Source organism: Neocloeon triangulifer, unplaced genomic scaffold (genome assembly GCF_031216515.1).
Source record: "Neocloeon triangulifer isolate White Clay Creek 2 clone unplaced genomic scaffold, ASM3121651v1 ptg000001l, whole genome shotgun sequence".
Lineage (NCBI taxonomy): Eukaryota > Metazoa > Arthropoda > Insecta > Ephemeroptera > Baetidae > Neocloeon > Neocloeon triangulifer.
In genome coordinates, this window is record NW_026775544.1 from 10,605,880 (window position 1) to 10,633,858 (window position 27,979).

Here is a 27,979-nt window from a genome sequence, read left to right on the forward strand (position 1 = left end):
ATCTGTGATATGCCGCAACGATATCAAAAGAGGTATAATATTTGGACCCGTTCAAGTGCGTCAGGCTCTCAGATACGCAATTATATAGCGAGAATCTTTCCTTAATTACGCGGTTGAGCACCCTGAAGTCTACAACTAGCCTATTCTTAATTAAATCGCCATGTTTAGTGGAGACAATGAACACCGGCGCGTTATAATTATAATCGTATGTGCGCTCCAACACTCCCTTTCTAACTAATTCGTCAACTTCTTGGCGAACCAATAATCTATCGGCTTCACTTAAACGAAATTGTTTGACGAAGACTGGATTCTGATCATTCACGGAGAATTCAATTTGAGGTCCTTGGATAGTGCACTCATCACTTAAATCTAAATAAAAACAACGATGATATTTATCAAAAATTTGAGAATATCCCGATCTGAACGGTTCAGGCATTTCATGAATTTTAAACTGCCTTTTCAATATTTCTGCCCGTTCCTCGTCTGAAAATTGCACCTCTAAATTTTTACTGAAGTCAAGACCTTCTTCATAAAATTGATCTAAATTCTGCAAGATAGTACCTTGAGCTATGACTTGCCCTGCGTTTATTTGAATATCATAAGGCGCCTCGTTAACTACACAAATAGGTACTTTATTTTTCTTTTTCATATAAGAAACGCAGGTGGGCGTTTTAAATGACTCCTCTCCTTTCTTGCCTTGAATTAGGAGAAAATCACGCAAGTGGCTGTGTACCTCTGGACCGAAGAAAGCATCTATTATTTTAGATGAAAAACTTTTAACCGAATGGCCCTTAGAACTACGCAGATCGCTTGAGGTGGCCATCGTAAAATTATCAGGATTGAATTTTTCCATGTCATTTAAGCAAATTTCACATTTTAATTTAAAAACATAGGATTTTGAACTTTTACTACTCGTCGTACTTGAACTGCTATTAGCGTCGGCCCATTTAGGCTGCGTCACGAATTGATTTAAATGTTCCTGGTAATTATGAAAATTTTCTTGATCCACCGGACGAGCTAAGTCGAGCGAGGCTCCTCTGTTAATCCAATTAACTCGGGGCTCTCGCGAATCGCGCCCTGCCGGCTTGTAGCGCCTCTCACCGTGCGCTTGATTTAATAATGACTGAAAATCGGCCTCTTCATATTCTTTCCATTCTATTTGGGCCTGGTAATTACTATCGCCCCTAAAAACCGCATTTACCCTAGCGCCATCGTCTGAAAAAAGTTGCCGCAAAGTACTTATATCGTCATCGGCGCTTTCAATAACTGAAGCTACTTGTGGTACCAATATTTCGCTGCAGGCAACTTCCTGTCGCTGCTCTTTAAGGTCTCCGTCTTTATTTAACCACATTCTCACTTTATTTACTGCACCTTTAACGTCAATTATTCCTCCCGAGGGAATGGATTCATCCGGTGGCGCGTTTGCTCTGTGAATGCAGCTATCAAAAAGTTTATTTTCAGTAAAAACAAACTCAGTAGGCAGCTCATATTCACAGCATTCAACGCGCTGACGCGGAAGGTTAATTTTTAGACCCAATTTCATCATCATCAGAAACCCAATAATTCCATAGGGCATTTTAACCTCAGGTGCCATCACCGTAAAATTGATAAATCCGACGAATCTGCCCCATTTGACCAGTAAAACCAACTCTCCGGCCAACTGCAGATTGCCCCCGGAGACACTAACTAGACTGTTAGTGCCCCTTAGATTGGCCATAGCGCCAATAGGGAGGAAAGAGTACGGCAAAATCCCATAAACTGCCGCTCCGCTATCAACTAAAAATTCACCCACACCAAATTTATTCTCGTGAAACAACGTCATCTTTGCATATATTCCGTCAAATTTTCCTTCTTTGTTAACATTTGCATTTATTGAGGGCCGTCGTACCATACAAACTGGCCTGGGTCCCCACCCCCGCCCTGCTGAGGGTGGCCCTCTTCGTTTTTTGACTCGGTAGCATCATGTTCCTCTTGCGCCGGCATCTCAGGGCGGACGGCATTTATGCCAGCCTGCGGCGCCGCCGGTGGTGGCAGCGACGGCCACTGTCTGTTAGGGAGATTTACTCCATTATTAACAGGCACCGCCGGAGGCATCGGCCAAGGTCGATTAACTTGCGAAGGCGCATTTATTGGCGCCTGCGGCTGATTTATTTCAACCCTATTTTGATTATTTCCCGCATTAGGCATCATTGGATTCGCGACCATTGTGCCTGCCTTTAAACACACCTTTGAAATGTGTCCTCGTAAACCGCACGTGAAGCAATTTTTCTGCCCGTGAGGGCAGTTTTGCCTTAAGTGTTGATTGGATCCGCACCCTCTGCAACTGTACCCCTGCTGGTTTTGCATTCCCCCATTATTTTGCCCAAAATTGTTTCGCCCTGAATTATTTGGAAAATTTCCCTGGCCTCCAAAGTTCCCAAAATTTCGCTGATTCGGACGCTGGCCCCGAAAATTTTGGCCCGCAAAATTGGACCTGCCAGAAAAATTATTCGGTCCCCGAGGGAATCGCGGCTGGTTAAAATTTCCCCCAAAATTTTGTTGTTGTTGCTGCCCTTGTGCATTGAAAGAATTTTGTTCATATTCCATGTAAGGTGCGGGCTGAAAAAACCCCTGATTTGCCGCAGAAACGGCCTGAATTGGAGGTTGAACTGGAGCTGGCGCCGGCTGAAATACCGCGGCGACCGGCGCGTGTGCATACGTAATTGGCGCGGCCGCCTGATATGCGACCGGAGAAAAAGTATGCTGAGGCGCAGTGATAGCGTGAACGCCCATGTACTGGCCGCCCTCCGGGTGCAAATGATTAATTGGTATACTTGCGCCGGGCACTTGCGAGACGTTTGGCTGTATAATGGCATTTTGCAAATTCGGGTGCATCGATAAGAATGGATTATGTATTGAATTCGGCATCATGGCATTTTCACCTGCCTGCATATTATATATATTAGGGGCCATCGAGACCTGCCTCGGCGCCGAATATTCAGCAGCCCGTTCATTTGGCGCCTCCGCTAATTTCGCGAGAATTTGCTGAATAGCGTCATCATCGAATCGCCCTCCTAGCTGGTCTTCGGCAGGACGTATTTGATTTATTCCCGGCCTCTTTGTAACCCGTATGTCTTCGACTTTATCTAATTCAACTTGCGAGCGACGGCTTAATCTCTCCTCTATGTCCCGCGCGAGTCGAACTGCATGATCAAGATCAGTAATTTCTTTACGACAGGCTACAAAAAACGGCTGATAAACTTGCGGCAGTCCGTCAATGAAAATTCGCGTGGCTTGACTTTGAATGAAAGTTTCTTGAATTTTGGCTAAATCTGCATTTTTCTTATCTTTTGGTACTGACCGTAACGCGGCGGCATAAACACGGTCTTCAAAATCAGATACTTTTTCATCCGAACGCATTTGGCAGCTCAATAATGTATTATGAGCGTCGAGGTCGTTCTCCTGTGGCTGGTACCTTCGAATTATCTTTTCCTTGAAAGTGTCATAATCATCAATTTGATATAGCTGCTGCCTGCGGAGGTACGCGAGAGGATTTGATTTCAGCCGCTGCTGCGCAATCTGCAATTTTGTCTTGTTGCTTAATCCGTGGTTGGCCCCTACGCGATCTATCATCTCGAAATAATCCCTCGCCGAGTAATTTTCTGAAGCTTCTGCCCCAAAAGAGTGAACCATGGAGCACAAATTGGATAATAATCTAGCTTCGTTTGCCTGTACGTCAACTTTTTTAACCCCGTCAGGTGCTCCCTTGGCGGCCGCATCTGCAGCGGCCTTATCGGCGGCCGCTTTGGCTGCGGCGGCCGCAGCCTCTTCGGCCTCCGTCATGTCTGGCATTATCGCAGAATGAATTAGTTCTTTTCCTTGAATCGGATTTACTTCTCTGGTAATTATATCTGCAACTTGAATTATTTCTTGACTGAACTCAGCTTGTTCGTTAACTTGAAAATTTGTTAATTCGTCCTCAGTGACGGTAATTTCTAAGTCGGCACTGACTAAGCTAATATTACTAAAATCCGCGATTTCAATGCTCTCATCACTTGATTCACTTGTTTCGCGTCTGAATAAATCTCCTAAGAGTTGTCTCGTTAATGAATCTCCATCATCGTCCGAAATTTTGTTTTAATTTAAATTCCAAGAAGAGAGAGAGAAAGAAAGAATTCCCATTTAGTTCTGTCTGCTTTAACTCCCCTTCCTTTTTTTTTTTTTTTTTTCAATTAATCGTTCCCCTTAAGGGAGATGCCAAATATGCTTACTCTCCCGGCCTAGTTAAGTTTAACCCTTCAATTTAAACTCCCTTATTGGCCGGAGGTGTCGCGCCTTTTCTTCCTCGAACCTCCACGATATCCAGAGAGGGTTATTTATAGTTGAGGTTGGCGTCTGTCTAGGATAAATTGTTGTCCCTTCTTAACTGGATTCAGTATTTCTCATAATATTGAAATTAATTAACTCTTAATAAATCATTAATGAATATGGGTATTAATCATAGGAATTAAACGTTGATCGATTTGGACGGAACTTTTCTCATGAATATTTTATTGTGAATAATCTCGAAAGCAAATACAGAAATGTTCAATTAATTCTCCTTACTCTCAATTAATACAATTTGAAACATTTGCAATAGTAAAAGGGAACAGTTGTGCGCGTGTGTATTCAAAATTGCTCTTAAACAAATGATCTCCGAATTAACCCTTTTTAATCAAACTCCCGAAATAAACCATATTAGCGCGCCCGCTTCGCCTAACTCGCAACTCCGTATAATTCACGAATTAATATAATAACGTTGAACGCGCGCCCATCCAAAATATATTCAAGAAAATGGTACTTACACAAAAGAATTGACTAAATTCGCAGCTGAAATCGGCTCATGCCGGAGCGATGAGAAACCACCCGGGCCACCAGCCATGGCGAGATTCGAACGTCTGAATTTCCCACGAGATGATGATGCGCGAGACCAACTTCGAATGCCCCTTTCATTTCGCGACTCTGCCTTTTATACTGTCCGGTGACCCCCGTTTTTCCGCAAAAAGATAATTGTTCCGTCGCAGTGTCCTTCGCGTGCTTCGCAAGAGTTAAATATTTGCGCAACTTGGGCTAAATGCCGCATGAAAGAACGAGCAAAAACATTTAGCACGTCCTCAAAGTGACCTCTAATTAAAATCAATTTTCTGTCGCAGTGCATTAAGTTCTCCCCTTTCTTTAGGCTGCAAAAATCGTTGGGCCGGCCTTCTTTGGGGCGCCTCAGCGTTGCCATGACTACCCTCATTTGCATTTAAATGTCGGTGTCTTCGACCGACCTCCTTCTCTTTTCTGCACACGCGAGTGGCCAGCCGAGCACACGCCAGCCCTCTTGCCCCGCGCATTCTTGGGCATCATGTTATTTGCTCGAGGCTCGCCTAAAAATCCGCCCTGCGAGTGAAGTCCGCAGTGCGAAAACCAACCGAGGGCTTTGACCTCGAGGACTCCGCAGCGCGTCGTGTCTGCTCGCCGCACGAGCCGCTGCTACGTCCCATAATTATTTTTGCAACCCCTTTTGAGAAGCACTCAACTGCAAACTGCCAACATTGAATTATGACCTTGATTAAAATGTCTCATTTAAGAGGACTTTGCCTGTTTTTAACTTGCTCTTTTTACTTTAAGAAATTATGCAACTGGCGTGACGCTGATGTCGCGCTGGTTGCCTACTTTAAGCATCTGTGCAATCATTAAGCCGTAAAATGAATTATTTTAACAAACACCGTGCTGGACTAAATTTCACTCTCCTTGCGGAAAACGCGCGATCTTAATTCGCATTATATTCTTTTGTAGTTTTGAACTATCGTGTGCTCCCTAAATTTGAATCGTGACTAGTAATAATTTGTACTTCTAATTTTGCTTTTATTATTAATTAGTGACCTCCGAGTAATTTAAAACAATATTTTTATTAATCCTTTATTCTTATGAAATGATGTATCCCAGGGAGGATACACTCTCGGTCAGATCAGCTCAAAACATTACATTTTTGCTATGATTAAACATTATGTTGTATGATTATTATTATTATTAAAGTAATATACCCGCTTGACATTGTTGTTGGAGGTTCTCCCTTCTCAACTTGTAATAATAATAATCCCACTCTAGTCTACTCAAGAGCAAAATGAGCCCAATCAATAGAGGTAAATCGAAAATGGGCGGATGAATTCACCTGTGGAAAATGAATAAAAAAACAAATCTGATTACAAATAGATTATAACACATAGTGCGTGCTTTTGTTACTTTTTGCTATACATAGATAGAAAAACTCATTATTTGTGTAAAAAGACTAAAAAGTCGAGATTTGCATACTCAAGCAAGAATTTGCATGGATCTTTTAATTGCTACTGTATGAATAATAATCAATAAAAAAATAAAAGGTATATGTACACATAAAAAAGTCATAGCTTTGCAATAAAAATAAAGGAACATGAAATAATCCGAGCTAGGACGAAAATGTTCATTTAATGAGTCAAAAAAGGTGAGGGTTCTTTTTTCATAATTATGAATTAAAATATTTTTAGAATTTAAACAGTTCTTATTGAATCAATTGCAAAATATTAAGTTTTCAAAAGATTAAAATAACGTGAATATCATACTCAGAAAATCTGGTTTTTATACTCTTGCTGCATTTTACAGGGAAAGAGTCTTTTACTCATTGAAAAAAATGTGGCCTTTAAAATTCTAACAAATCACTGAATATTAAAGGTAATCTTGCCACTTTATGCATAGGGTTTCAATTTCTGATGCACATTTTATCGAAAAATAAAATTAGAATAATTACAAAACCTCGGATGTGGTGGATTCTATAGTCGGATTCACCTCACCTGTATGTAAAATTTCCACGCCCTCCGCGCTCTATTGGGCGAGCGTGTCACGTGATATTTATCTCACGTATTTTTTGTCTCAAAAGCGCGCTAAAACTATGCACGTGGGTTTATACACAGGCTCAATATTATAATTCTAAAATATATTTAAGCAAAGTAATTTCATGTCAATTCAATTTAAGGGGCTAATATTTACAAATTAAGTCGGCGATGAATATTTCTTGTCGCTTTGCTTTTGGTTTTATCGTAAAAAAATTTTAAGAGCAAATGTTGAAAAATTTTTAACGGGCGAACCTCATTGCAAAGAGAAATGAAAAAATAAAAGGAAAACTGAGCCCGAAAGGCGGCCTGCGGTCTGCTGGTACTTTAAAAACCTAGGGTTTCTCGTGTCCAACTAAAACTAAGTGGGAGGAAATAATAAAAAATTTAAAAATAAAATTGGGAGAATCAAATTTAATAAACAAAAACAAAAATTGCAGAAAATAATTAAGCAAATGAGTCATTCGTCATTGAATGGATTCATACTGTGACTTTGGCAATAAACCCAAAGATTTTTCTGGCAAAATCACAGTAATGTGCCACTCTACTGATCAGTTGTCCTTAAATATTTTATTTTTTATGCAACGAGGTTGACCCGGTTTCATTTTCATAAAATCCATCTCAAGTGTTTGCATTCAAAGAAGAAATGTTTTTTTTTATTAAAATTAATTATATAAATTATTGTTTTTAATTATTTTAAAATAAATAATTTTTTTGACGAAGTGTTCCTAAAAAGGATATATTATATTTAAAATTATACTATAATTAAACCTAGCCAGTATTGGAAGTGCTTTTTTAGGGCCTACAAATGTAAAAATCAAAGGACTAGTGGATTTTATTGTTAATTAATTAATCTCAAGCATTCGGCGCCACTCATTATGCGGAGGTGAAGCTGGTCATACCGAGCGAGAGCGCCCTAATGAATTAAAACCGTCTGAAAATATTAGCCCTTAGAATTGAATTTATTTACCAAAATTTTGATACCGTCTCTTTTGATGTCTGGCGTTTTGCAGAGGTGCTGGTTTTCAACAATGCCTTATCTTTTTTGTAATTCATAATTTTCAAAGGTTTTTATTCACCGAGAATATTAATTAAAATATGAATTACATGAAGCTGTTGTTGTTGTTGAAGGTTAGGGTTTTGGCGGGTGCCATACAGCCAGATCTATTTTTAAAATCGTCTAAATTTTTATCTTTACACGGAGCGATGGAGCCTACGTAAAGACCAAAGTTTTGAGTTTTAGCGCGCTTTCGAGGCAAAACAGTACCTGGGATAAATGTCACGTGAGAGTCACGTGACACGCTCGCCCAATGGAAGCGCGCGGTAGAGATTGAGAGGGCGTGGAAATTTTACATACAGGTGAGGTGAATCCGACTATAGAGGATAATTTTTCGCCGTCAACTTTTTTTTCTCGTTGTCTCGGCGGGCAAGGAGGCGAGCGTAAGGTCGCAAATACAAATTTGCGTCACTAAAAACACGCTCAAGTCGTCGGTATTTACGTTTGCAGTTGTTGGTACAATGACGTTCGCTCAATAATCACGTAAAAACACTGCAGAATCATGCACGGTCTGTGTCTGTACCTGTCCTGTAGCTCTCTCTTTGTATACAGTCTTCCAAATAAAATTCGGAGGGCCAAAAAGGTCGTTTTCAGGGTAAATGGGACCCCCAGAGTTCGAATCGAGGGTCAAAAGTGACATCCCACGCGTCCCCGGCCCACACTCGTCGCGTGAAATCGGCCCGGCTGCCGGTTTTTAGCATTCAAAATTGGGCAGCCATTCTTGCAGCTCGGGCAAGGGGAGGGGGAACGGAGCGCGCCGAGCGCGGCAAGCGGCAGCAAGAGAGAGGGGAGCTGCTCGTCGCTCGTCGTTGTCTCCTCTCTGTTTTATGTAAACACCGACCGGCGGGTCGTTTTCCCTTGACCTTTTCCTCCCTCAGGGTGCTTCCAGGGCAGGTGACCGTGCCCTGAGAGATCGCGGGATCACTCCAGTGGTCATTCAAAGGTTGTTTGTGTCGTCCGACAGCTTCAAGGCGCGCAAAAGACCGTCCATACCGTCCGCGTTCCCGCAACCCAAGGTATTTTCACCGGCGGCTGATTTTCCAACATAATTTTTAATTTCACGTCGCTTTATCTGCACGTTTTCATCATGCTTTATGCCTCGTTTTGTGCTTAACCAGTTCATCTACCTTTTTCAACCGCTCCTCGCGTAATTTTCCCGTCTGCTCTACTTAAAATCGCGCTGTTGTCCGACATGAAAATATTTTTTTTTTTTTTTAAATAAATATGTTTCCATTTATTTATTTTTGCACAGTCACTGAAATTAAATGCTGTTTTTGTTTATTTTCTGAATAGCGCCTTGCCAGATTGTGCATTTTTGTTTTTAATTTTATTTAAAATATTTACTATTCAATGTGCACACACATTAAGATTTTTCCCCGAGCAACTTTTATGTACTTTTCATGTACACAATCATGCCCTCTCGGCCTTTCTCTCAATTTAATGCTTTTTCTCTTTATGTAAAAAACGCATCCTCCAACCCCATTTCATTTCGAAACACGTCGCTTTGTCAAAAGGTGTTTTATTTTAATCATTTCACGCACCATAAGTTCTTTTATTCTTTTAAGTACTGTGTATGCATAATTTTTCACACATAATTTTTGCACTAACGTTCTGTTTAATTACACTGACTTTTTTGCATCTTTGTAATGACTGACACAAAATTTTTCATCGACAGAGACACTTTGAGATCATGTCGGACCAATCCGACGGCTGCCCGGACGGCCCCCGGCGGTCTGCTACGTACCCTCGCATCCTGGCGGCAAACGCGACATCATGTAAGTTTTGATTTCTCTTCTCATTATTTTTCATGACAACCCTCATTCTGGTGCCACAGCTTTTCTTCCGGCAACGCTGCGCCCTCCAGCACAAGCCGCCCAGTCTACCCAGTCTACCCGTACCAGAAGTTCGATGGCAACGTTGTTTGGTGGCACTGCAGCTGGTAACAGTATGTTGATAATTTTGTCCTTGTACAGAGAATTCATTTTTCAATCTCAAAGGTCCAGCTGGACTTGTCCGATCAACACCTTCGGCAAGGCAAACGTTGCCGGCGCCAAGAACCAACTCGACAGGTTCTTCGATGGGGCTGCTCATGCAGGCGCCTCTGTCGTCACACATGGTGCGCCCTCCCTCTACAGCACCTCTGGCAACAGCACCTCGTCACCAAGTTCAAGCATCTCCGAGTGAGTTCACTTTATTTGTTATTAAAAATTTTTTTGGCCTTATCTCGTATATTTTGTGCATTGTTGCAATTAAATCAAGCAAAAAGTTGATACATAAAGTAGAAAATTCAATCAGCTTCATTTTATTATTTTTATATTTTTTAATTGCAAATCTTGTGGATGGGGTCTTGTTAAATGTGACTTTTCGGTGACCTTTTCTATGCATTGTCTTGATTTAAAATGCTTTGTCAATTTGAAAAAAATAATAAGTAGTCTTGTTTTTATAATGACTTTAAGGAGGGCATTTTTTTTAAATATTTAGTAAATATCTTAATATCAGAATATATCATTACTGCTAAAATTAATCTTAAGTTGCCTTTCTAAATGGAATGCTCAAATTTTTTATTTATTCGTACTTTTATGCTGCACCCTCGCACGCTCAACCATATCCTTCTTGTCCAGCCATCAATGTTTATCGAGCACAATCGGACAGATACCCACAGAATAGTCAGTCAGCAACATTACGTAATTCTTCCCACTTGTATAATTTTATAAAAGCGATGAAAGAAACTAAATATTTGTTCAACTTTTCAGGCAGCAGCAGCCTGCCTGCACCTTTCCATATGAGCCGGCCCCAGGACAGAAACATTCCTGCTACCTCATGTCTGCCACTGACGAGTGAGCGCAGGGATGGATCGAAGGCAGCAACCGACTATTGCCCGCCGTTAGCCGACGTGCCTCCTCTCTCGGAGAGACTGGACACTGATTACTCCCAGTGCCAGACTGAGCACACCTCTTCAGAGCCACTAGGTACACTTTCCAAAATGCACACTGCCCTTTTATGTCTGCGTGGCAATACCTAATTTAAAAAAAAAAATTGACAGCACAGTCCAAATAGCAGTCGCAAAGGATTGAATGAAAACAATTATTTTTAAATTTTCTTCACTTAAGCCATGAATTATACCTCTGCACTTTTATTATCATATTTCTCTTTTTGTTTGGAATTCCCAATCAAAGTTTTTTATTATCTGCAGGGCACCAACCTGATGGCTCTGCTCACTGTCAGCTTGAGCCCGTCCACAGTGCACGTGTTCGTTCCTGGACATTGTCACCTAGTCAGTCAATGCCAAGAGCAGCACCGCCTGCAAATCTGACGGTGACTGTCACCCGGCACGCACCAACCAGACTAAGCAGCAGGTCCACTTGGGCAGTGCCCTCTTCTGTCAGCCAGTCTTCTCAAGGTAATCCAACAAAACAAGCCCCCCCCCCTCCCCAGCAACAACAACATTCAACTGTCGATCAAAGCTTAATGCACGCTCGTCCACTTTCCAGGCAGCAGCCAGGCATCCCTGACCTTGTCGCAGCGCCCAATCCAGCGTTCTCCGCCTCCGAGCACAAGGCCTGTGATGCCTATGAGGCAAGAGAAGGGACGCCGTCGACGTTCATCCTCGGGTTCGACCACAAGCGATGGTAAAATTCTTCTCACTTATTTTTCACTAACTTTTTTCAACTGCCAAAATATCTGCCCCAGGCGCATCACCATCCAAACGTGCAATTGCAGTCACAAATGACGAGGCAATCATCGAGAGCGAGCACGGCTCGCCTGCCTCTTCTTGTAAAGTTATTTGCCAACGTGAGTTAAACCATAAATCTTTTTATTGAAACAAATACACTGACCTTTTAATCTTTGCCTGGCAGTGCAACACTCACCACCTGCTGTCAGCGCGAGACTCTCGGGCAGCTCTTACGACTTTGGCTCGCTGTACGGCAGCTATAGTAGCTCTGAAGGTCGACAACCTGCTGCACCTCAGAAGCCTTGGTCAATCCCCGACTTTGAAGACCTCGTCGCCGCAAATCCCAGCAGTAAGAACTTTTGTTTTTTTTTTGCTAGTCGTTCTGTCAGATGTTAACCAGCGCCACAATATGTTTTATAGCACAACAAGTCTCACAATTAAATTTTGTCACCTCATTTAGGTTGCCTGTTGCATTTTTTTTTTCATTCCAAAATTACAAGTGTATGTTAAAATAGTATGTCACAGAATACAATTTAATTAAATCCTTTCAATTTAGTGAATTAAAAAGTTTATTTTGGCTCATTTGGAGTGTTGAGACTGAATAAATAATTGTGTTAATTATTTTCCTACTCTACATTCATAATGTTTTACAGAACCAATTTCATTCTAAATTTCCCTTTTGTTTAATTATACCCCACCAACTATCAACTGCGCTCTCTCAATTTTTAGTGACTCCAGCTCCGACTACAAATGCTCGTCCTCCAGCCATTAAGTCGCCCGTCGACAACGAGGCCACCCGACCACCGTCAAGGGCGTCTTCCCTGGACGCAATGACGTCGGAAATTAGAGTAAATTCCACACCACCTTTGACTTTGGAAGGATACTCGCCTGTTAATGGCTCTCCAATTGTCAGACCTCGTCGAACAAAGGCTGTTTTATCACGACTGATTTTGCCAGCACAAAAGAGCCCAACAGAGACTCATCATGGTCTTCATGAGCGTGCTAATGAATTGCCGCAGCCAATTTCACAAAGCCTTGATGGTCAGTTAAAAATTGAATCTTCATTCAACTTTGAATATAACATTTCAACAAAATAAAATTACTTGTTTTGTTTTTAGAGAGAATATCTATTTGACTAAAATAGCGTGCTTTTGATACAGATGAATACCATTTTAATAAATGAATGAAGCTATGTTATTTTTCCCAGAATAAAAACTGTTATTTTTCAAACATGTAGAAGTTTAAAGTAATAGAACTTCATTAATAAGGATTTTATCTCATTTTCTTTTAAAATTATTTGCTCAGGTTTAAACAAAGATTTTGGAAACGGTGACTCTCCTAATGAAGAGCTCAACGATCAGAGAGATGAAAGTGAAAATAATGCAGAAAACGAGCAAAATGGGGATGTGGTCTCTCAACCTCCCCATCAGCGACGGTCCACTCGAGGTATTCTCACGCGATGGACTAATTAATGTCTTTAAATTTTACATCAAAACTTAATATATGTTATAGTTTCTAACGCTCCTCTGAAATTTTCTGACTCGGCGCTCATCGGACACTTGAACAAGCTCTCAAGGCACCTATCGTCAAGACAGGTTTTACATCGCATAGAGCCTCAGGTCAATCAGGCCAAGACTAGTGGAACTGCTCAGATTGTTCAAGGTATTATAAATATTTATTTTAAATGTTTTTTATTTTTAAGTTCATTTCATATAGAGGCCCGCCCAGACTGGATAAGGAAATGTTTCATCCCTGGGTGTGATATCAACTCAAGGAAGGATCCGACTAAGAAATTGTTTTCCCTTACAAAGTCTGTCCCTCTGCGACATGTGATTTTTCGGATGATCAGAGAAAGAATTGATCCGAACTATCAGTCCAAATCAATTCAAAGCGGACTATACTGTTGTGAGCTTCATTATAAGGTGTGTGTTGAATTTTCAATGGCGTTTCAGTAATTAATAAATATTTACCATTACTTAAAATGGTAGCATTTAATAATTTTTCAAAATAACTGCAGATTCCGGGTGATGTCAGGCCTGAAACCATAAATGGATTCGATAAGACACAATGGCGACTCAACCCAATGACGGTGCCTTCAAAGCTGAAGAAAATTAATGGTGCAGGAGGTAGCATATATAATCATAAGCCATCTGATATGCTATATTCTTACTTGCTGCATTCTTCAGGTACCATACTCTGGGTGGAATGGCTGCAAGTGTCCAAACCTGACGAGCAAGTTCATAAGTCACAGAACTCAACTGCTCAGCCTGAGTCTCAAGTATCGGGAGGCATGAGTAATGCAGGTATCATTCTTTTTTTTTCTTAGTTATTATACCACTTTTTTATAACGGTAATATGAGCATATTTAGCAGGAAGTAACTTTTATCTAATTTGTATTGTGTTCATTTTGTATTATATATCTTTAATGTGGCGCTTTTCCTGTGTGGTTTTTTTCTAGATAATTATTGTTTATTCCAATGCAAAAAAAATATCCTTCTCTGTGTGTTTTGCTGTTAGCAGATTTTATGGGCTGTGTTAAGATATTTTTTAATAAATTGAAATATTAAATTATAATAAATCTGCAAGGATAAGCTCCACTCTCTCCTGGTGCGAATAAATTTTGGACGACGGTGCAGTGAGAGAGTGCGGACTGGAAAATTTTGCTACGAGTGAAAAAATTTTTATGTTTAAATTTATGTTAACTGAATTTGCCCACAATATAAGAGAGCGGAGCGAAGGAAGCAAGAGAATAAAGTAAAAATTTTCTCCGAATCTGTAGTATGATTTTTTATCCTGGAAAAATATTGATTAAAATTTTAAAATAATGAAAAAAATCCTTAATTACTTAGTGGTTTGTTATATTACGTTTTGAACACTGTAGACATCGCCGCAGATTAAGTAGGTTAAGTTCAAAAAGACAAACTACGTTCGAAATAATAAATATAAAAGGAGCGAAAGAGCACGCGCTCTTTCAGATAATTCAATGATGCGATGGGAGATATAAATATTTACGATACTAATAAAATATAATTACATAATAATAAATATTTAATTTATAAAATTTCTTATATGAGGACTGTGCAACTTTTCTTTATGTTGGGTCAGCCGCTGGGTCAAAACTTCCCATTCCGCCACCACGCAAAACAATGCGGCTGAGGCTCCTACTTAAAAAACCGCTATGCAACCAGCTTGACGCGTTTGCCATGCGGTGCAGCATATCCTGCATTTATAGGCGTTTGGTATAAAATCTTTCAACTCCTTTTGTTCCAGACTCTCCGCGTTTGCGTTTCACAGAACGTGAAAAACAAAAAGACCCCGATTTCATCTTTCCTGGATCCCTGGATACAGAAAGTTCAAGTCAACATCATGTTGAAAAGGCCATTAGAGCTGAAAAGGCATCACTACGACACTCGGTGGCTTTGGACATGATGCTCGAAAGACCAGACCTTTTTTTAGGTATCAGCAAAGAAAATATTCACTTAATCGATGCGTTAGCAAAGAAAGTCGGGCCGACACCAGAAAAGGGACGCGATAAGGTTCTCTTAACCATTCGAAAAGTCAAGCTTAATGAGAGCTTTGAAATTTTGGGCCTTCATTTTGGCATTTCGAAAAGCAAAGCAAACGAAATTTTCAAAGCCACCCTACCCACAATCGCAGATTGCCTAAGAGAAACCATTGGCATTCTGAAACCCCAGTTACTAGTCAGAAATTTGCCGATTCCGTTCCGCTATGAATACTCGAAAGTAACCCACATCATCGATTGCTTTGAAATTCAAACTCAAATTCCGTCCGACGCGTGCGACAGAGCAATCACATTCAGTTCCTATAAAGCGTGCAACACCATAAAGTACTTAATTTCTTGTACGCCTGATGGATATTGCAATTTCGTCTCTGCCGGTTATGGTGGACGCCGCCATGACATGGCATTCATTCAGCAATCGGGCATTTTGGACCATGTTATTCCGGGAAGAACAGTGTTGGTAGACAGGGGGTTCAAAAACGTGGACACTGTTTTTGAGTCAAAGGGTGTCAGAATGGAAAAGCCACCTTCAGTGCGAAAAGGAATTCCGATGGATGAGGATCAGGGACCCGGTTGTAAAAAAATTGCAGCTCTTCGAATCCACATTGAGCGATTGATCGGTCGAGTGCGAAACTTTAAAATGGTGAGCCCGCACGCGTGCATTCCATCATCTATGATTCAGTACCTAGACGACGCAGTGGCGGTAGCAGTGGGATTAGCAAATTTCAGCCCCCCTCTTATTAGACGCTGAAGTTTTTTATTTAATATGTAAAATAAATTGGTTTGGACTTTCTTTTAAAAAAACTTTTTTCGCATCGCACCTACTTAGTGCGAGTGCAAGGAGCAAGCTCATGTGCATTTTCACATTACATGTATAAATTTAACTCGATTGTACACATTTTTTTTTTTTGTTATCAATTGGTTAACGTTATAACTTATTAAAATTTACTATGTGTTAATAAAACTGTCAATTACAAAAACTGCCAATAAAGCGCCTCGGAAAGACATGATTGTTTTAATTTTCTGCAAATTAAAGGTTACCACAATATATGTAAATGAAAAACCTGTTTTCCTGAGATATATATTTATATATTAATATCATCTTTGTTTAATTGAAATTTTTAGACATCAAATTATAGCAGAATATACTTTACAAATTGAGCTGAAAATTATAACACAACAAATCAATCTTGTACATGACGGGAAGCGCTCAACAGCCGTGGGTAAATGCTGTGACGCCAGAATTTGTTTGACCTGTCTAAGCATTTTTTAAAGAATTTCTGCTTTTCATTGTAGTCGTCGACCTCGCTCTGCTCTGTAGCTTTGGCGTTAAAATCAATCACAAATTGCGAATAGAAGCCATTTTTCTCATAATTTTCGTCCGGGATCAGCAGATAACAGCGAGTTTTGTTTGACAGACGGAGCTGCAGCAAAATTTGGGCCAATACCTTGGGTGTCGGTTTACCGTCCCGGACGAAATTGGTTACGTTTTCGTTGCGAAACGGAGATTTAATCTCAATTATGAAATTTTTCCCCACACCGTCGGGGGATGCACCGTACAACGGGTACTCGGCACTAAGGCAAAGCCACCCTTCCGACACTTTCACGTTGTTTTCTCTAGCAAACTGTTTGCGCAACTTTTCCTCCAGCGCGAGACCCCTCCTCATTGCTTCCGTCGGCTTAAACTTTGCCCCAAAAACCTTCCTCACCAGTGTGGAACCACGTTTCCAACGACTGGCTTCGTAGAAAATGGAAGCTGTGATGCGTCCGTACCGTAGGGTATACCACAAAGGTGAGAGACTTTGGTTTCGGGTTTCGTTTTGCACGTATTTGAAGTAATGAGGCTCGCAATTTCTCAGTGAAATTGTTACAAGATCAAGAAAACCGGCCAAGTTGACATTTGAATCAGTGCGCAAGAGGTCGCAAGCAATATTGTGCAAGCACAAGGGAGAATTTGTGTCCATTACCTGAGCTCTGAACATGGACCTTATTGCAAATCCTGCATTGTTATCAGAGTTGGCAACCTCAAGCTGCTTCAAATCATCAAGGAACGACCCGTCCTTGGCATAGGCCGACGTTCGCTTCCTTTTTTTCCCGTTTGGTACAATACTTGCTGCTGGCTTGTCTGTGTTGATGCTAGAAAGGAGACTTTTTCGCCAGTAGCAAGGGACGCTCGTACATGACTCGTCCACTGATGAACGGTAGTGTACCCACGAGAGCAGCACCAAGCAGTGCTTGCACACCACTATTTGATTAAATTTATTTAAGTTAAAACATAGGTATCAAGATAATTAACGTACTGTTTTGCGCCGGACAACCATAGCATTTGAGCTTTAACACCTTTGATGATGTGCACGACAACTGGACGTTGTACGGTTCGTTTCTCACTGAGGTTTCCGGTGTGACTTTAGCGAGGACAGTCCACTGCTGACAACCATTTTCATCTCTTTTGGTCATTACTTGAACGAAGCCAACGGCGGCATCGGTGTATTGGCGTCGCATGTTACTGTAATTTGTGATTTATTCTGAGAATATTTTTGCTAAAAATTCTGAAGGAAAAAATTTCAAAGAGCACTGCTTAAGGCATAAAATTGGTACAGGGTACCAGAAAAGTGATTGCATTTTTGGTAAATTAAAAAAAAAAAACTCACTGGTCGTCCTTGTAGTGTCTGCTGGCAGGATTCTGGTTACGTATTAACATAAGGAAATCAACTAGCATGAAAAATGGTACATTTGGTAGGTTGTTGCTGGTCGCCTTTTCAAATCCAGGCAAGATTGCACATTTCTTGCTATTGATCTGATTATCACTAAGTTTAAAAGTAGAAACGCATTCTGAAAAGAAAATATTTTTATTTACAAAAAGTTTTACATCCAAAATAATTATGATGCACTGTTACAATTCAATTTTTACTTCACTTAAAATAAAAAAAAACAATGCATAATTCAACGACACTAAGAAAAAACGCACCACTTTCATCAGCAGATTCATTTTGTAAATTTTCTTGTGAAAAATCAGACATGTCTGTAGACGACGCAGGCCGCACCATGCCAGAAAAATCTTTTCCATTTTCCGACGCCACTGCGTCCAGGGAAGACGCCCTTGACGCTGGTCGGGTGGCCTCTTTGTCGACGGGTGACTCAAGGGCTGGATGACGAGCATTTGCAGTCGGAGCTGGAGTCACTAAAAATTGAGAGAGCAGTTGATTGTGGGGGTCATTAATAATTGAACAAAAGGGAAATGTATTTTGTAATTGGTTCTGTAAAACATATGAATGTAGAGTAGGAAAATAATTAACACAATTTATTTAGTCAGTCTCTACACTCCAAAGGAGCCAAAATAAACTTTTTAATTCACTAAATTGAAGGATTGTAATTTTGGAATGAGAAAGAAGCTGCAGTCAACTAAACTGAGGTGACAAAATTTAATTGTGAGACTGCAGCATTTGACTTGTTGTGCTGTAAAACATATTGTGGCGCTGGTTAACATCTGACAGAACGACTAGCAAAAAAGAAAAACCAAAAGTTCTTACTGCTGGGATTTGCGGCGACGAGGTCTTCAAAGTCGGGGATTGACCAAGGCTTCTGAGGTGCAGCAGGTTGTCGACCTTCAGAGCTACTATAGCTGCCGTACAGCGAGCCAAAGTCGTAAGAGCTGCCCGAGAGTCTCGCGCCGACAGCAGGTGGTGAGTGTTGCACTGCCAGGCAAAGATTAAAAGGTCAGTGTATTTGTTTCAATAAAAAGATTTATGATCTAACTCACGTTGGCAAATAACTTTACAAGAAGAGGCAGGCGAGCCGTGCTCGCTCTCGATGATTGCCTCGTCATTTGTGATTGCACGTTTGGATGGTGATGCGCCTGGGGCAGATATTTTGGCAGTTGAAAAAAGTTGGTGAAAAATAAGTGAGAAGAATTTTACCATCGCTTGTGGTCGAACCCGAGGATGAACGTCGACGGCGTCCCTTCTCTTGCCTCATAGGCATCACAGGCCTTGTGCTCGGAGGCGGAGAACGCTGGATTGGGCGCTGCGACAAGGTCAGGGATGCCTGGCTGCTACATGGAGAAGGACGTTCTGCGTGCGAGGCTGCAGCATCAAGTACGAATAAATAAAAAACTTGAGCAAGGCAACTTTAGATTAATTTTTGCAGTAATGAGATATTCTGATATTCAGATTACTTAAAAATTAAAAAAAAAGAAATGCCCTCTTTAAAGTTATAATAAAAACAAGACTGTTCATCATTTTTACAAATTGACAAACCATTTTAAATTAAGAGACAATGCAATGTTATATGAACTTTTCACAAGTACTTATAATTATAGAAGATGTCATTGCAAAGTCACATTTAACAAGATTTTTAAATTTAGAAAATTAACGAAATTATGATGATTAATTTTTTTACTTTTTATACCAAATTTTTGCTTGATTTAATTACAGCAATGCACAAAATATATGAGATGAGGCCAAGAAAAAAAAATTTAATTGACATAACACAAATAAAGTGAACTCACTCGGAGATGCTTGAACTTGGTGACAAGGTGCTGTTGCCAGAGGTGCTGTTGCCAGAGGTGCTGTAGAGGGAGGGCGCACCATGTTTGACGACAGAGGCTCCTGCATGAGCAGCCCCATCGAAGAACCTGTCGAGTTGGTTCTTGGCGGCGGCAACGTTTGCCCTGGCGATGTTGCCGATCGGACAAGTTCAGCTGGACCTTTGAGATTGAAAAATTATTGCATGCTTGTGTTGGAAGTATGATATATTTTCTTGAAACGATTAAAAGTTATAAAATTATTTAAGATTTGCTGTGAATGCGCATCTCCATTTGATAGTGCTATCCATTTCACACAAAATGTAACAACACTCACTAGGACTAGCTTGAACTTGATGAGGCGCTGCAGAAAGAGGCACCACCAGCCCTGTCAGAGAGCCTGCTGGTGTATGATTCCTCCAAACCGACGCCAGTGACCCTGGAGGAGAAATGTTTGATGGTGATGGTTCGGAGGCTGCGCGGTCGATGGGAAAAACAGAGGCTGGCCGAGGTGCAGAACATAGTTCTGCATGCGAAGCTGCAGTTGTTGCTACAAATTAACAGAAACATTGAGCATTTTCTACACAGCTGAAAATTAGTTGACATTTTAATATATAAAAAAAGTCAGGAGTGATTCAGAGTTAATAATGTGAATTAAATTTAAAAAAAGAGAATTTTTAAAATTAAATGCATTTCTTAAGCTGTTATCCAATAAGAAAATTTTTATTCATCAATATCTTTGAGATAGTCAAAACTTCAAATGATGTAAATTGAACTTTTCTTTGAATGAAGTGATAGATTTAATTTATCTAGCAAAAGAACCAGCAGTTCTTACAGTTGGGGTTGGCGCCAACGAGGTCGTCGACGTCGGGAATTGACCTGGGCATAATGTCCGAGAGAGTCTCAGGTTCTTCTTGAGATCCGCCGCTGCCGTACAAAGATGCAAAGTCGTAGGGGCTTCCCGATGGCCTTGCGTTGCCAGGTGGTGACTGAGAGACTGCCAGGCAAAGCATTTCAAATCAGTTGGTTTGTTTGAATATAAATATTTATTTCCTTTCACTAACCTTCAAATACGATTTTGCAAGACGAGGCAGGCGAGACCGTGAGAGCATGCGAGACTTGCTCCTTCTCGTTCTCCTTGTCATTTTTGTGAGATGGAAGTTTGGCGGGTGTGGCGCCTGGTATAGATATATATTTCACCAGTTGAGAATACAGACAGTGAAAAAAAGTATAAAAAGAACTTTACCGTTGCTACAAGTGGAACTGGACGAGGAGCGCCGACGGTGCCCCTTTTCTTGCCTCACAATAGGCATCAACGGCCTCTCAGCAAAGTGGCCAAAGGTATCTGTATCCCTGCTCTCACTTGGCGTCAATGGAACAAGAGACAGTCCATCCTCGCGGCTCGCATACAACATAGGAATGGGTGCAGCCAGGTTGCTGCTGCCGCCTGGAAAGTGGATGAACAATGAAGAACTTGCTTTCATTATTTATTTATAGTAACAGAAATCCTCAAGTGAATTAAAAATACCTTGGGAAGAAGACTGACTAAGCAGCAGTTCACCCCTGGCCAGTTCATGTGCTCCCGAGTTGGCTTGACTTGAAGGTTCTGAGTGTGTCCCTGTAGAACACAAAGGAAAATTTAAAGGCTAAACTTGAAATTAATATGCGCAATAATGGATTTCTAACTTCATTCATATATAACTTAATACTTGATGAAAAAAAAAAGAATTATGCATCACATTTCTTTAGTATATTTGCAATCAAGAAAACTGTCAAGTTTTTATATTTACAGCAAGTTTTCCCAAATTGCCAAACTTGGCTTTATTTAATTAAATACAATGAAAAATGAACTGACTTAATTATTTATTATATGAACAGTTTTTCTTTAAATTTGTTGAATTTATTTCTGGAATCATTTGCACATATGATGTGATTCAAAATGTAGAGCTTCGATACCTTGAGTTGAAGTTTGGTTGGCAGAAGAGGGCATTGCCCATGTGGACTTGCTCCATGACCTGGTTGGTGCTTGATTCTGAGGTCTTGGTATAGTGAAGTGGCTCGAATGAAACTTTGGAGAGGGAGCAGCCAGGTTGTTGCTGCCTGCAAAGTGGATGAGCAATTAGAAAGTTTCAAGGCAACTTAAAATTAATTTACAGTAATGAAATTTTATTCAGATTGCTTATATTTGAAAAAAATTAAGAAATAAATTAAATTGCTTAACTTTAGTATACACAAAATAAAGCTGTCATGTTCATATTTACAACAAGCTTTCACAAATTGGCAAAATGATTTGGACTGACCAAATTATTTTCTATGTGGACTGCATGTTTAGTCTTTAAATTTGTTGGCAACAATTTTATTCTGGAGTCACACATTATTTACTAAAAGTTTTCTTAACATAAAAAAAACCATAATATAATAAATATGAAAAATTGGAAATAAAAAAAATTACTTAAATTACATAATTGAATAGAATGATGTGGCTTACATCAACTCTTTGCTTGATTTAATTGCCACAATGCACAAAATATACGAGATAAGGCCAAAAAAATTTTTAATAACAAATAAAGTGAACTCACTCGGAGATGCTTGAACTTGGTGACGAGGTGCTGTTGCCAGAGGTGCTGTAGAGGGAGGGCGCACCATGTGTGACGACAGAGGCGCCTGCATGAGCAGCCCCATCGAAGAACCTGTCGAGTTGGTTCTTGGCGCCGGCAACGTTTGCCTTGCCGAAGGTGTTGATCGGACAAGTCCAGCTGGACCTTTGAGATTGAAAAATGAATTCTCTGTACAAGGACAAAATTATCAACATACTGTTACCAGCTGCAGTGCCACCAAACAACGTTGCCATCGAACTTCTGGTACGGGTAGACTGGGTAGACTGGGCGGCTTGTGCTGGAGGGCGCAGCGTTGCCGGAAGAAAAGCTGTGGCACCAGAATGAGGGTTGTCATGAAAAATAATGAGAAGAGAAATCAAAACTTACATGATGTCGCGTTTGCCGCCAGGATGCGAGGGTACGTAGCAGACCGCCGGGGGCCGTCCGGGCAGCCGTCGGATTGGTCCGACATGATCTCAAAGTGTCTCTGTCGATGAAAAATTTTGTGTCAGTCATTACAAAGATGCAAAAAAGTCAGTGTAATTAAACAGAACGTTAGTGCAAAAATTATGTGTGAAAAATTATGCATACACAGTACTTAAAAGAATAAAAGAACTTATGGTGCGTGAAATGATTAAAATAAAACACCTTTTGACAAAGCGACGTGTTTCGAAATGAAATGGGGTTGGAGGATGCTTTTTTTACATAAAGAGAAAAAGCATTAAATTGAGAGAAAGGCCGAGAGGGCATGATTGTGTACATGAAAAGTACATAAAAGTTGCTCGGGGAAAAATCTTAATGTGTGTGCACATTGAATAGTAAATATTTTAAATAAAATTAAAAACAAAAATGCACAATCTGGCAAGGCGCTATTCAGAAAATAAACAAAAACAGCATTTAATTTCAGTGACTGTGCAAAAATAAATAAATGGAAACATATTTATTTAAAAAAAAAAAAAAAATATTTTCATGTCGGACAACAGCGCGATTTTAAGTAGAGCAGACGGGAAAATTACGCGAGGAGCGGTTGAAAAAGGTAGATGAACTGGTTAAGCACAAAACGAGGCATAAAGCATGATGAAAACGTGCAGATAAAGCGACGTGAAATTAAAAATTATGTTGGAAAATCAGCCGCCGGTGAAAATACCTTGGGTTGCGGGAACGCGGACGGTATGGACGGTCTTTTGCGCGCCTTGAAGCTGTCGGACGACACAAACAACCTTTGAATGACCACTGGAGTGATCCCGCGATCTCTCAGGGCACGGTCACCTGCCCTGGAAGCACCCTGAGGGAGGAAAAGGTCAAGGGAAAACGACCCGCCGGTCGGTGTTTACATAAAACAGAGAGGAGACAACGACGAGCGACGAGCAGCTCCCCTCTCTCTTGCTGCCGCTTGCCGCGCTCGGCGCGCTCCGTTCCCCCTCCCCTTGCCCGAGCTGCAAGAATGGCTGCCCAATTTTGAATGCTAAAAACCGGCAGCCGGGCCGATTTCACGCGACGAGTGTGGGCCGGGGACGCGTGGGATGTCACTTTTGACCCTCGATTCGAACTCTGGGGGTCCCATTTACCCTGAAAACGACCTTTTTGGCCCTCCGAATTTTATTTGGAAGACTGTTATACACTTGACGACTTGACGATTTAACAGAAAAGGTATGGCTGCAGTTCGCATGCGCGTAAACTTCAGAAACAAACAGAGACAGGAATCGACAAGAACAAGGAGGATAAGAACAGCCAACTTTTGTTGAGAACAGCCAAAGTCCAAGCACCTCTGCAAACTGCAAAGTGAAAGAGTGAGACACGGAGTAAGATGCCCCAACTACACTGGAGCACTGACAATGAGCCCACTGAGGGCGAGGGCAATACTGAGGGCGACGACTGAGGACTGACAATTAGTGCAAGTGAGTAAAGTAGCCGAAAGTAGCATTAATTTATTTATTTACATACATTATTATTCTCCATGTTAAAGTTAACAACGTTAGTTCAGAAAAATACATAGAGATAATGTAATTATATAAATACTGTACGAGAAATTCATTGGTTCAAAATACTTTGATCGCCTCCTCATTAACTCCATGAATTTATTCATTATATTTTAATCTATCTTTTAATCCTCGACAAAACTTAAGGTGTAAATTTTAATCAAGCAAATATTTTGCTTTATTTTGCAAAATATATAATACATATCAATCCGATATCAATAATAGAAATATAGAGCTGAGAAGTCTGGAGGCAAACTTTAAAAATATATAAAAAAGTTTTTTCCACTGAATTGCTAATAGGAGGAGCATTTTCATAACTTTTAACCAATTTTAATAATATCAAATATTTGAATATTTTTAAATCGAAATTATATATATTGATTTTACGATTTTTGTTTAATCAGTGTGGCCTGTCGTACGGAAAATAGATTATGTAATAAAAAAAATACAATAAATCGGGTGGTGCCTTGTGCACCACTCATAAAGGGCGCAGGCCGTCAAAGACTTTGTCTAGGCCTGCGACCCTAAAAAAAGAAAAAAAAATTGAAAAGAACAAGAAAAATTGCTTGTGTTAGACAGAAGAAAAATGTTAAAAAAAATACAGATGTGAAATTTTCGAGTTTATTAGTGACGGTGGTGGAGTGGTTCGGCCGCCCGCAATTCAAGCAAAAGTCCAAAATTGCATCCAGCCGGTCTTGGGTTTCTTGGCCTCCAGCTCGTTGCCTTCGCAGCCGTCATGCCGCCGTTTGCCAATCTTCAAAACCATCAGCTGGGCCTTCACTTCGGCCAGTTCTTTGCGCGCGTCACGCAGCTCTGCCTCAAGGTTGCGTCCTTCCAAGACCCTTTGCGTCACGACGAGGGTTTGGCAATCGAACTTTTGGGCGACGCTCGCCATGGGCAAGGTCGCACGCGTCTCTCGGCCGCTTCAAGTGCTGGATGGTCTCTAGGGCCTCAACTTCAGATCGCAGGATCCCTGCGCAAAGAGTTGACCGGCCATTCAAAGGTGCTCTGACTTTTCTGCGCAAAACAAAGAAAAAAAAACACCACAGTGAATAGAGTTAAGAGCGGCAACAATTTGCACAGTGAATTAAAAATTAGTAAAAGTAAAAAACGCCAAAAAAATAAAAATTTAAAACTTGGATATACGCACTGTGGAGTGGAGGTGACCGTCCAGCCGTTGGTGGCCAGAAACACGTAGAGAAGTGGTCCTGGCAGCCTGGAGAAGAGGCCCGTAGCAAAGAGCGGCTGGATTTTCATGTTGAACTGCGGGTGAACGATTGGAGACCCGCAGTTCAGCTCGAAGCTGATGACCTGCACCGAGCTCGCGGCGCGTGCTATTTCCATAACTTGACGCAGAAGTCTCTCGTTTACTGTGAACACATTTATTTGCAAAGCGTTGAAAAATCGAAATCGCCACCAATAACTCAGGTCTTAAAAATTTAAGAAAAAAAAATTATAAAAAAAAATAATAATTACCGAGGGCGTCAAATTTGATATGCTGAACGCGCTCATCTTTAAAAAAGATGATGAAGAGAAGTTGTTTTGCATGCAGGGTCTTGACAATGGACTCGAAAAGGTCCAAATCACCGGCCTCAAACGCGTCAACCAGACTGACGGGAGTATATCCTCACGGAAGTTTCAGGATAACATCCTCACAGGGCTCCGAACGGCGGCGATTACGGACCATCTCTGTGCGGGTGGAGCGTAAAAGTTTTCAATTAAAAATTTGGAAATTCGGTACTCTTATGACTTATAGCAAGGAAATTTGAAATCGGAATGAGAATTCTTCATCCAACAATCGAAACGAGCGCGCAACAACCGAGAATTCACCTTGGAAACGAAATAACGGTTTTCTGCTTTCACTCGCACATCCAACAATGCAATTATTTTTCTTTCCGATGAATTTATTTATATAACCAAAAAAAAATCGCTTTTCTTCTGTGGAAAATAATTTCTTCACACACAAATACGCGCACATTAATGAATAATAAAATGATCGACGAAAATTATGTTTTTTAGCTGCTGCGACACGGCTTTACGGTTTTTACTCAAATTCGCAAAAGCAACAATGAAAAATTTCGTACATTTTTATAATTCTGAATTTTATAATAAGCGTGTTAAAAAAATGAGAAAAAAAAACAGAGCTAGGAAGTAATAGAGTTAATTAACAAATATTATAATAAATTGAAATGCCAAAGCTAAAAAATATTGGCAAAAATGATGAAAATTCAATTAATTGCAAAACCACCGCTGAAACGAACGCAACAATCTAAGTTCAAAATGGTCGACAAAAAGAATTGAAACCGACTTTTCCTTGAATGCATACTAGACGACAAGGAATCCTTAAACCTTTTCAAAAAATCACCGCGAATTTTAAATGTAATTCTTTAAGAATTCGCAAAAGCATAAATTTTTAAATTTCAGTCGTTGCAATTTCAAACCGACTCTTTTCAAAAATCGAAGTCGAAGGGAATTATTGTCAACCGACTTTTTCTTTCCGCAGTCAACAAGAATAATTTGGCTTGTACTTTGAAAAAACCTTCCACTAAAAACTGTATAAACAAGGCGGAATAAAAAGCAATCTTTGATGGATTTCATCTCTAATCCCGGCAGAGAAGTTGCATCCGCACGCACTCTCTGCGAAAGTCGGAAATTTTGAATAAGAATTCTTGGAAGCAACCGTTGAACAATCAACAGTTCAAATTCAAAACATGTAACGTTTTTGCTCAAATTCACACAATGCAACAATGCGAACTTTTGTATGTTTTTATCCTAAATTTATATTAAATAAGCGTGGCAAAAAAGAAAAACCAGTCATTTAGGACACGACAGAATTAATTAATAAGATTTTGAAATAAATTGAAATGCCAAATAACCGTTCAACAATAAAAATTCAAAAAGTGATCGACAAAAATACTATTTCAACAGATTTGTAACAAATCTCAGCCAATGATAATTCTTTTTAATAAATTCACTTTTCTACATCAAAAGTGATATAAGAATTCTTAAAATTCTTTTTCAATTCGGTTGACGTGGAATTAATTTCTAGCTGATTTCTTTCCATTTCTTTGAGAATTCTTAAAAAAAAACGACTTTTTCATTAAAAAAATCAGCAGCATGATCAGAATTCAGATTAGAACTGAAGTTTTCAGATCTTACAATTAGTCGACGATCTGAGAATTCTTTTTTATTCTCAGTCAAATTATACAAATCCCTGTTTGACTGGAATTCACAACATTCATTAAAGAATGCCCACGTACACTTGGCTTCCGTTAATTAACCGCACAAATGAGGCGGAATGAAAATAGAGAGTACACAAAATCTTACGCCGTCAAAATAAAGCCGCTGCACGGTTCGGCCAGGTTGCGGTGTCTGCCGAAAGAAAGGAAGAAACTGGATGGCAGGACGTCTTATCGGACCCGAAATTCGGAGATTTTTAGAGTGCGTGGCCCATTTGCGTGCGCCTTGCTGAAGAGCCAAAGAATAAGTGCGAATTCTTTGAGCCAAACGACTGTTCAACAATCGAATTCAAAAAGTGTTCGACAAGTATACTTTAAATATATTTTTTTTTCAAATTTCCGTGAAGTTAAGAATTGAGAATTCTTAAAATACACGGACTTTTTTAAAATCAATTCATTAGAACTGAATTGTTTTCAGATCTTGTAGTCGGTGATCCTAAAACTCTTTTTTTTTTTTCAAAATTTTGCAAGAATTTGCATGATTCAAAAAAAGTTCAAAACGTCGCCTCTGTTAATTAAT

At 40.2% G+C, this 27,979-nt stretch overlaps 4 protein-coding genes across 4 annotated transcripts in view; 1 reads left to right on the forward strand and 3 right to left on the reverse strand.

The window, feature by feature from the left end:
• Positions 1 to 8,638, reverse strand: part of LOC132195013 (uncharacterized) — a 26,651-nt gene extending 18,013 nt beyond the window's left edge. The window contains exons 1-2 of the mRNA XM_059616698.1: positions 8,275 to 8,638; positions 6,051 to 6,178 (exon numbers count right to left, since the gene is read on the reverse strand). Coding sequence (XP_059472681.1) covers positions 6,051 to 6,061 — 11 coding nt within the window. The 5' untranslated portion in view covers positions 6,062 to 6,178; positions 8,275 to 8,638. The remainder of the gene's footprint in view (positions 1 to 6,050; positions 6,179 to 8,274) is intronic.
• On the forward strand, positions 8,220 to 16,035 carry LOC132195002 (uncharacterized). Its single transcript, XM_059616687.1, has 18 exons — positions 8,220 to 8,231; positions 8,808 to 8,945; positions 9,605 to 9,704; positions 9,764 to 9,874; positions 9,927 to 10,109; positions 10,551 to 10,613; positions 10,683 to 10,898; positions 11,123 to 11,329; positions 11,421 to 11,558; positions 11,620 to 11,721; positions 11,787 to 11,951; positions 12,332 to 12,643; positions 12,908 to 13,048; positions 13,115 to 13,264; positions 13,319 to 13,524; positions 13,620 to 13,728; positions 13,789 to 13,905; positions 14,873 to 16,035. Exons 3-18 carry the CDS (start codon positions 9,620 to 9,622, stop codon positions 15,871 to 15,873), a joined length of 3,306 nt encoding a protein of 1,101 aa, XP_059472670.1. The 5' UTR covers positions 8,220 to 8,231; positions 8,808 to 8,945; positions 9,605 to 9,619; the 3' UTR covers positions 15,874 to 16,035.
• Positions 16,036 to 16,306: 271 nt separating this feature from the next.
• Positions 16,307 to 23,863, reverse strand: LOC132193234 (uncharacterized). The gene is made up of 19 exons (XM_059613778.1): positions 23,810 to 23,863; positions 23,389 to 23,526; positions 22,629 to 22,728; positions 22,459 to 22,569; positions 22,224 to 22,406; positions 21,601 to 21,744; positions 21,173 to 21,262; positions 20,891 to 21,091; positions 20,709 to 20,822; positions 20,480 to 20,641; positions 19,982 to 20,194; positions 19,630 to 19,827; positions 19,040 to 19,204; positions 18,883 to 18,978; positions 18,653 to 18,817; positions 18,091 to 18,303; positions 17,774 to 17,954; positions 17,423 to 17,628; positions 16,307 to 17,367 (listed from the first exon to the last, which is right to left on the reverse strand). Exons 3-19 carry the CDS (start codon positions 22,711 to 22,713, stop codon positions 16,307 to 16,309), a joined length of 3,588 nt encoding a protein of 1,195 aa, XP_059469761.1. The 5' UTR covers positions 22,714 to 22,728; positions 23,389 to 23,526; positions 23,810 to 23,863.
• Positions 23,864 to 24,664: 801 nt separating this feature from the next.
• LOC132196506 (uncharacterized) lies at positions 24,665 to 25,925 on the reverse strand. Its single transcript, XM_059619216.1, has 3 exons — positions 25,697 to 25,925; positions 25,371 to 25,590; positions 24,665 to 25,237 (listed from the first exon to the last, which is right to left on the reverse strand). The coding sequence occupies exons 2-3, from the start codon at positions 25,562 to 25,564 to the stop codon at positions 25,039 to 25,041; spliced, it is 393 nt and encodes a 130-aa protein (XP_059475199.1). The 5' UTR covers positions 25,565 to 25,590; positions 25,697 to 25,925; the 3' UTR covers positions 24,665 to 25,038.
• Positions 25,926 to 27,979: the final 2,054 nt, after the last annotated feature.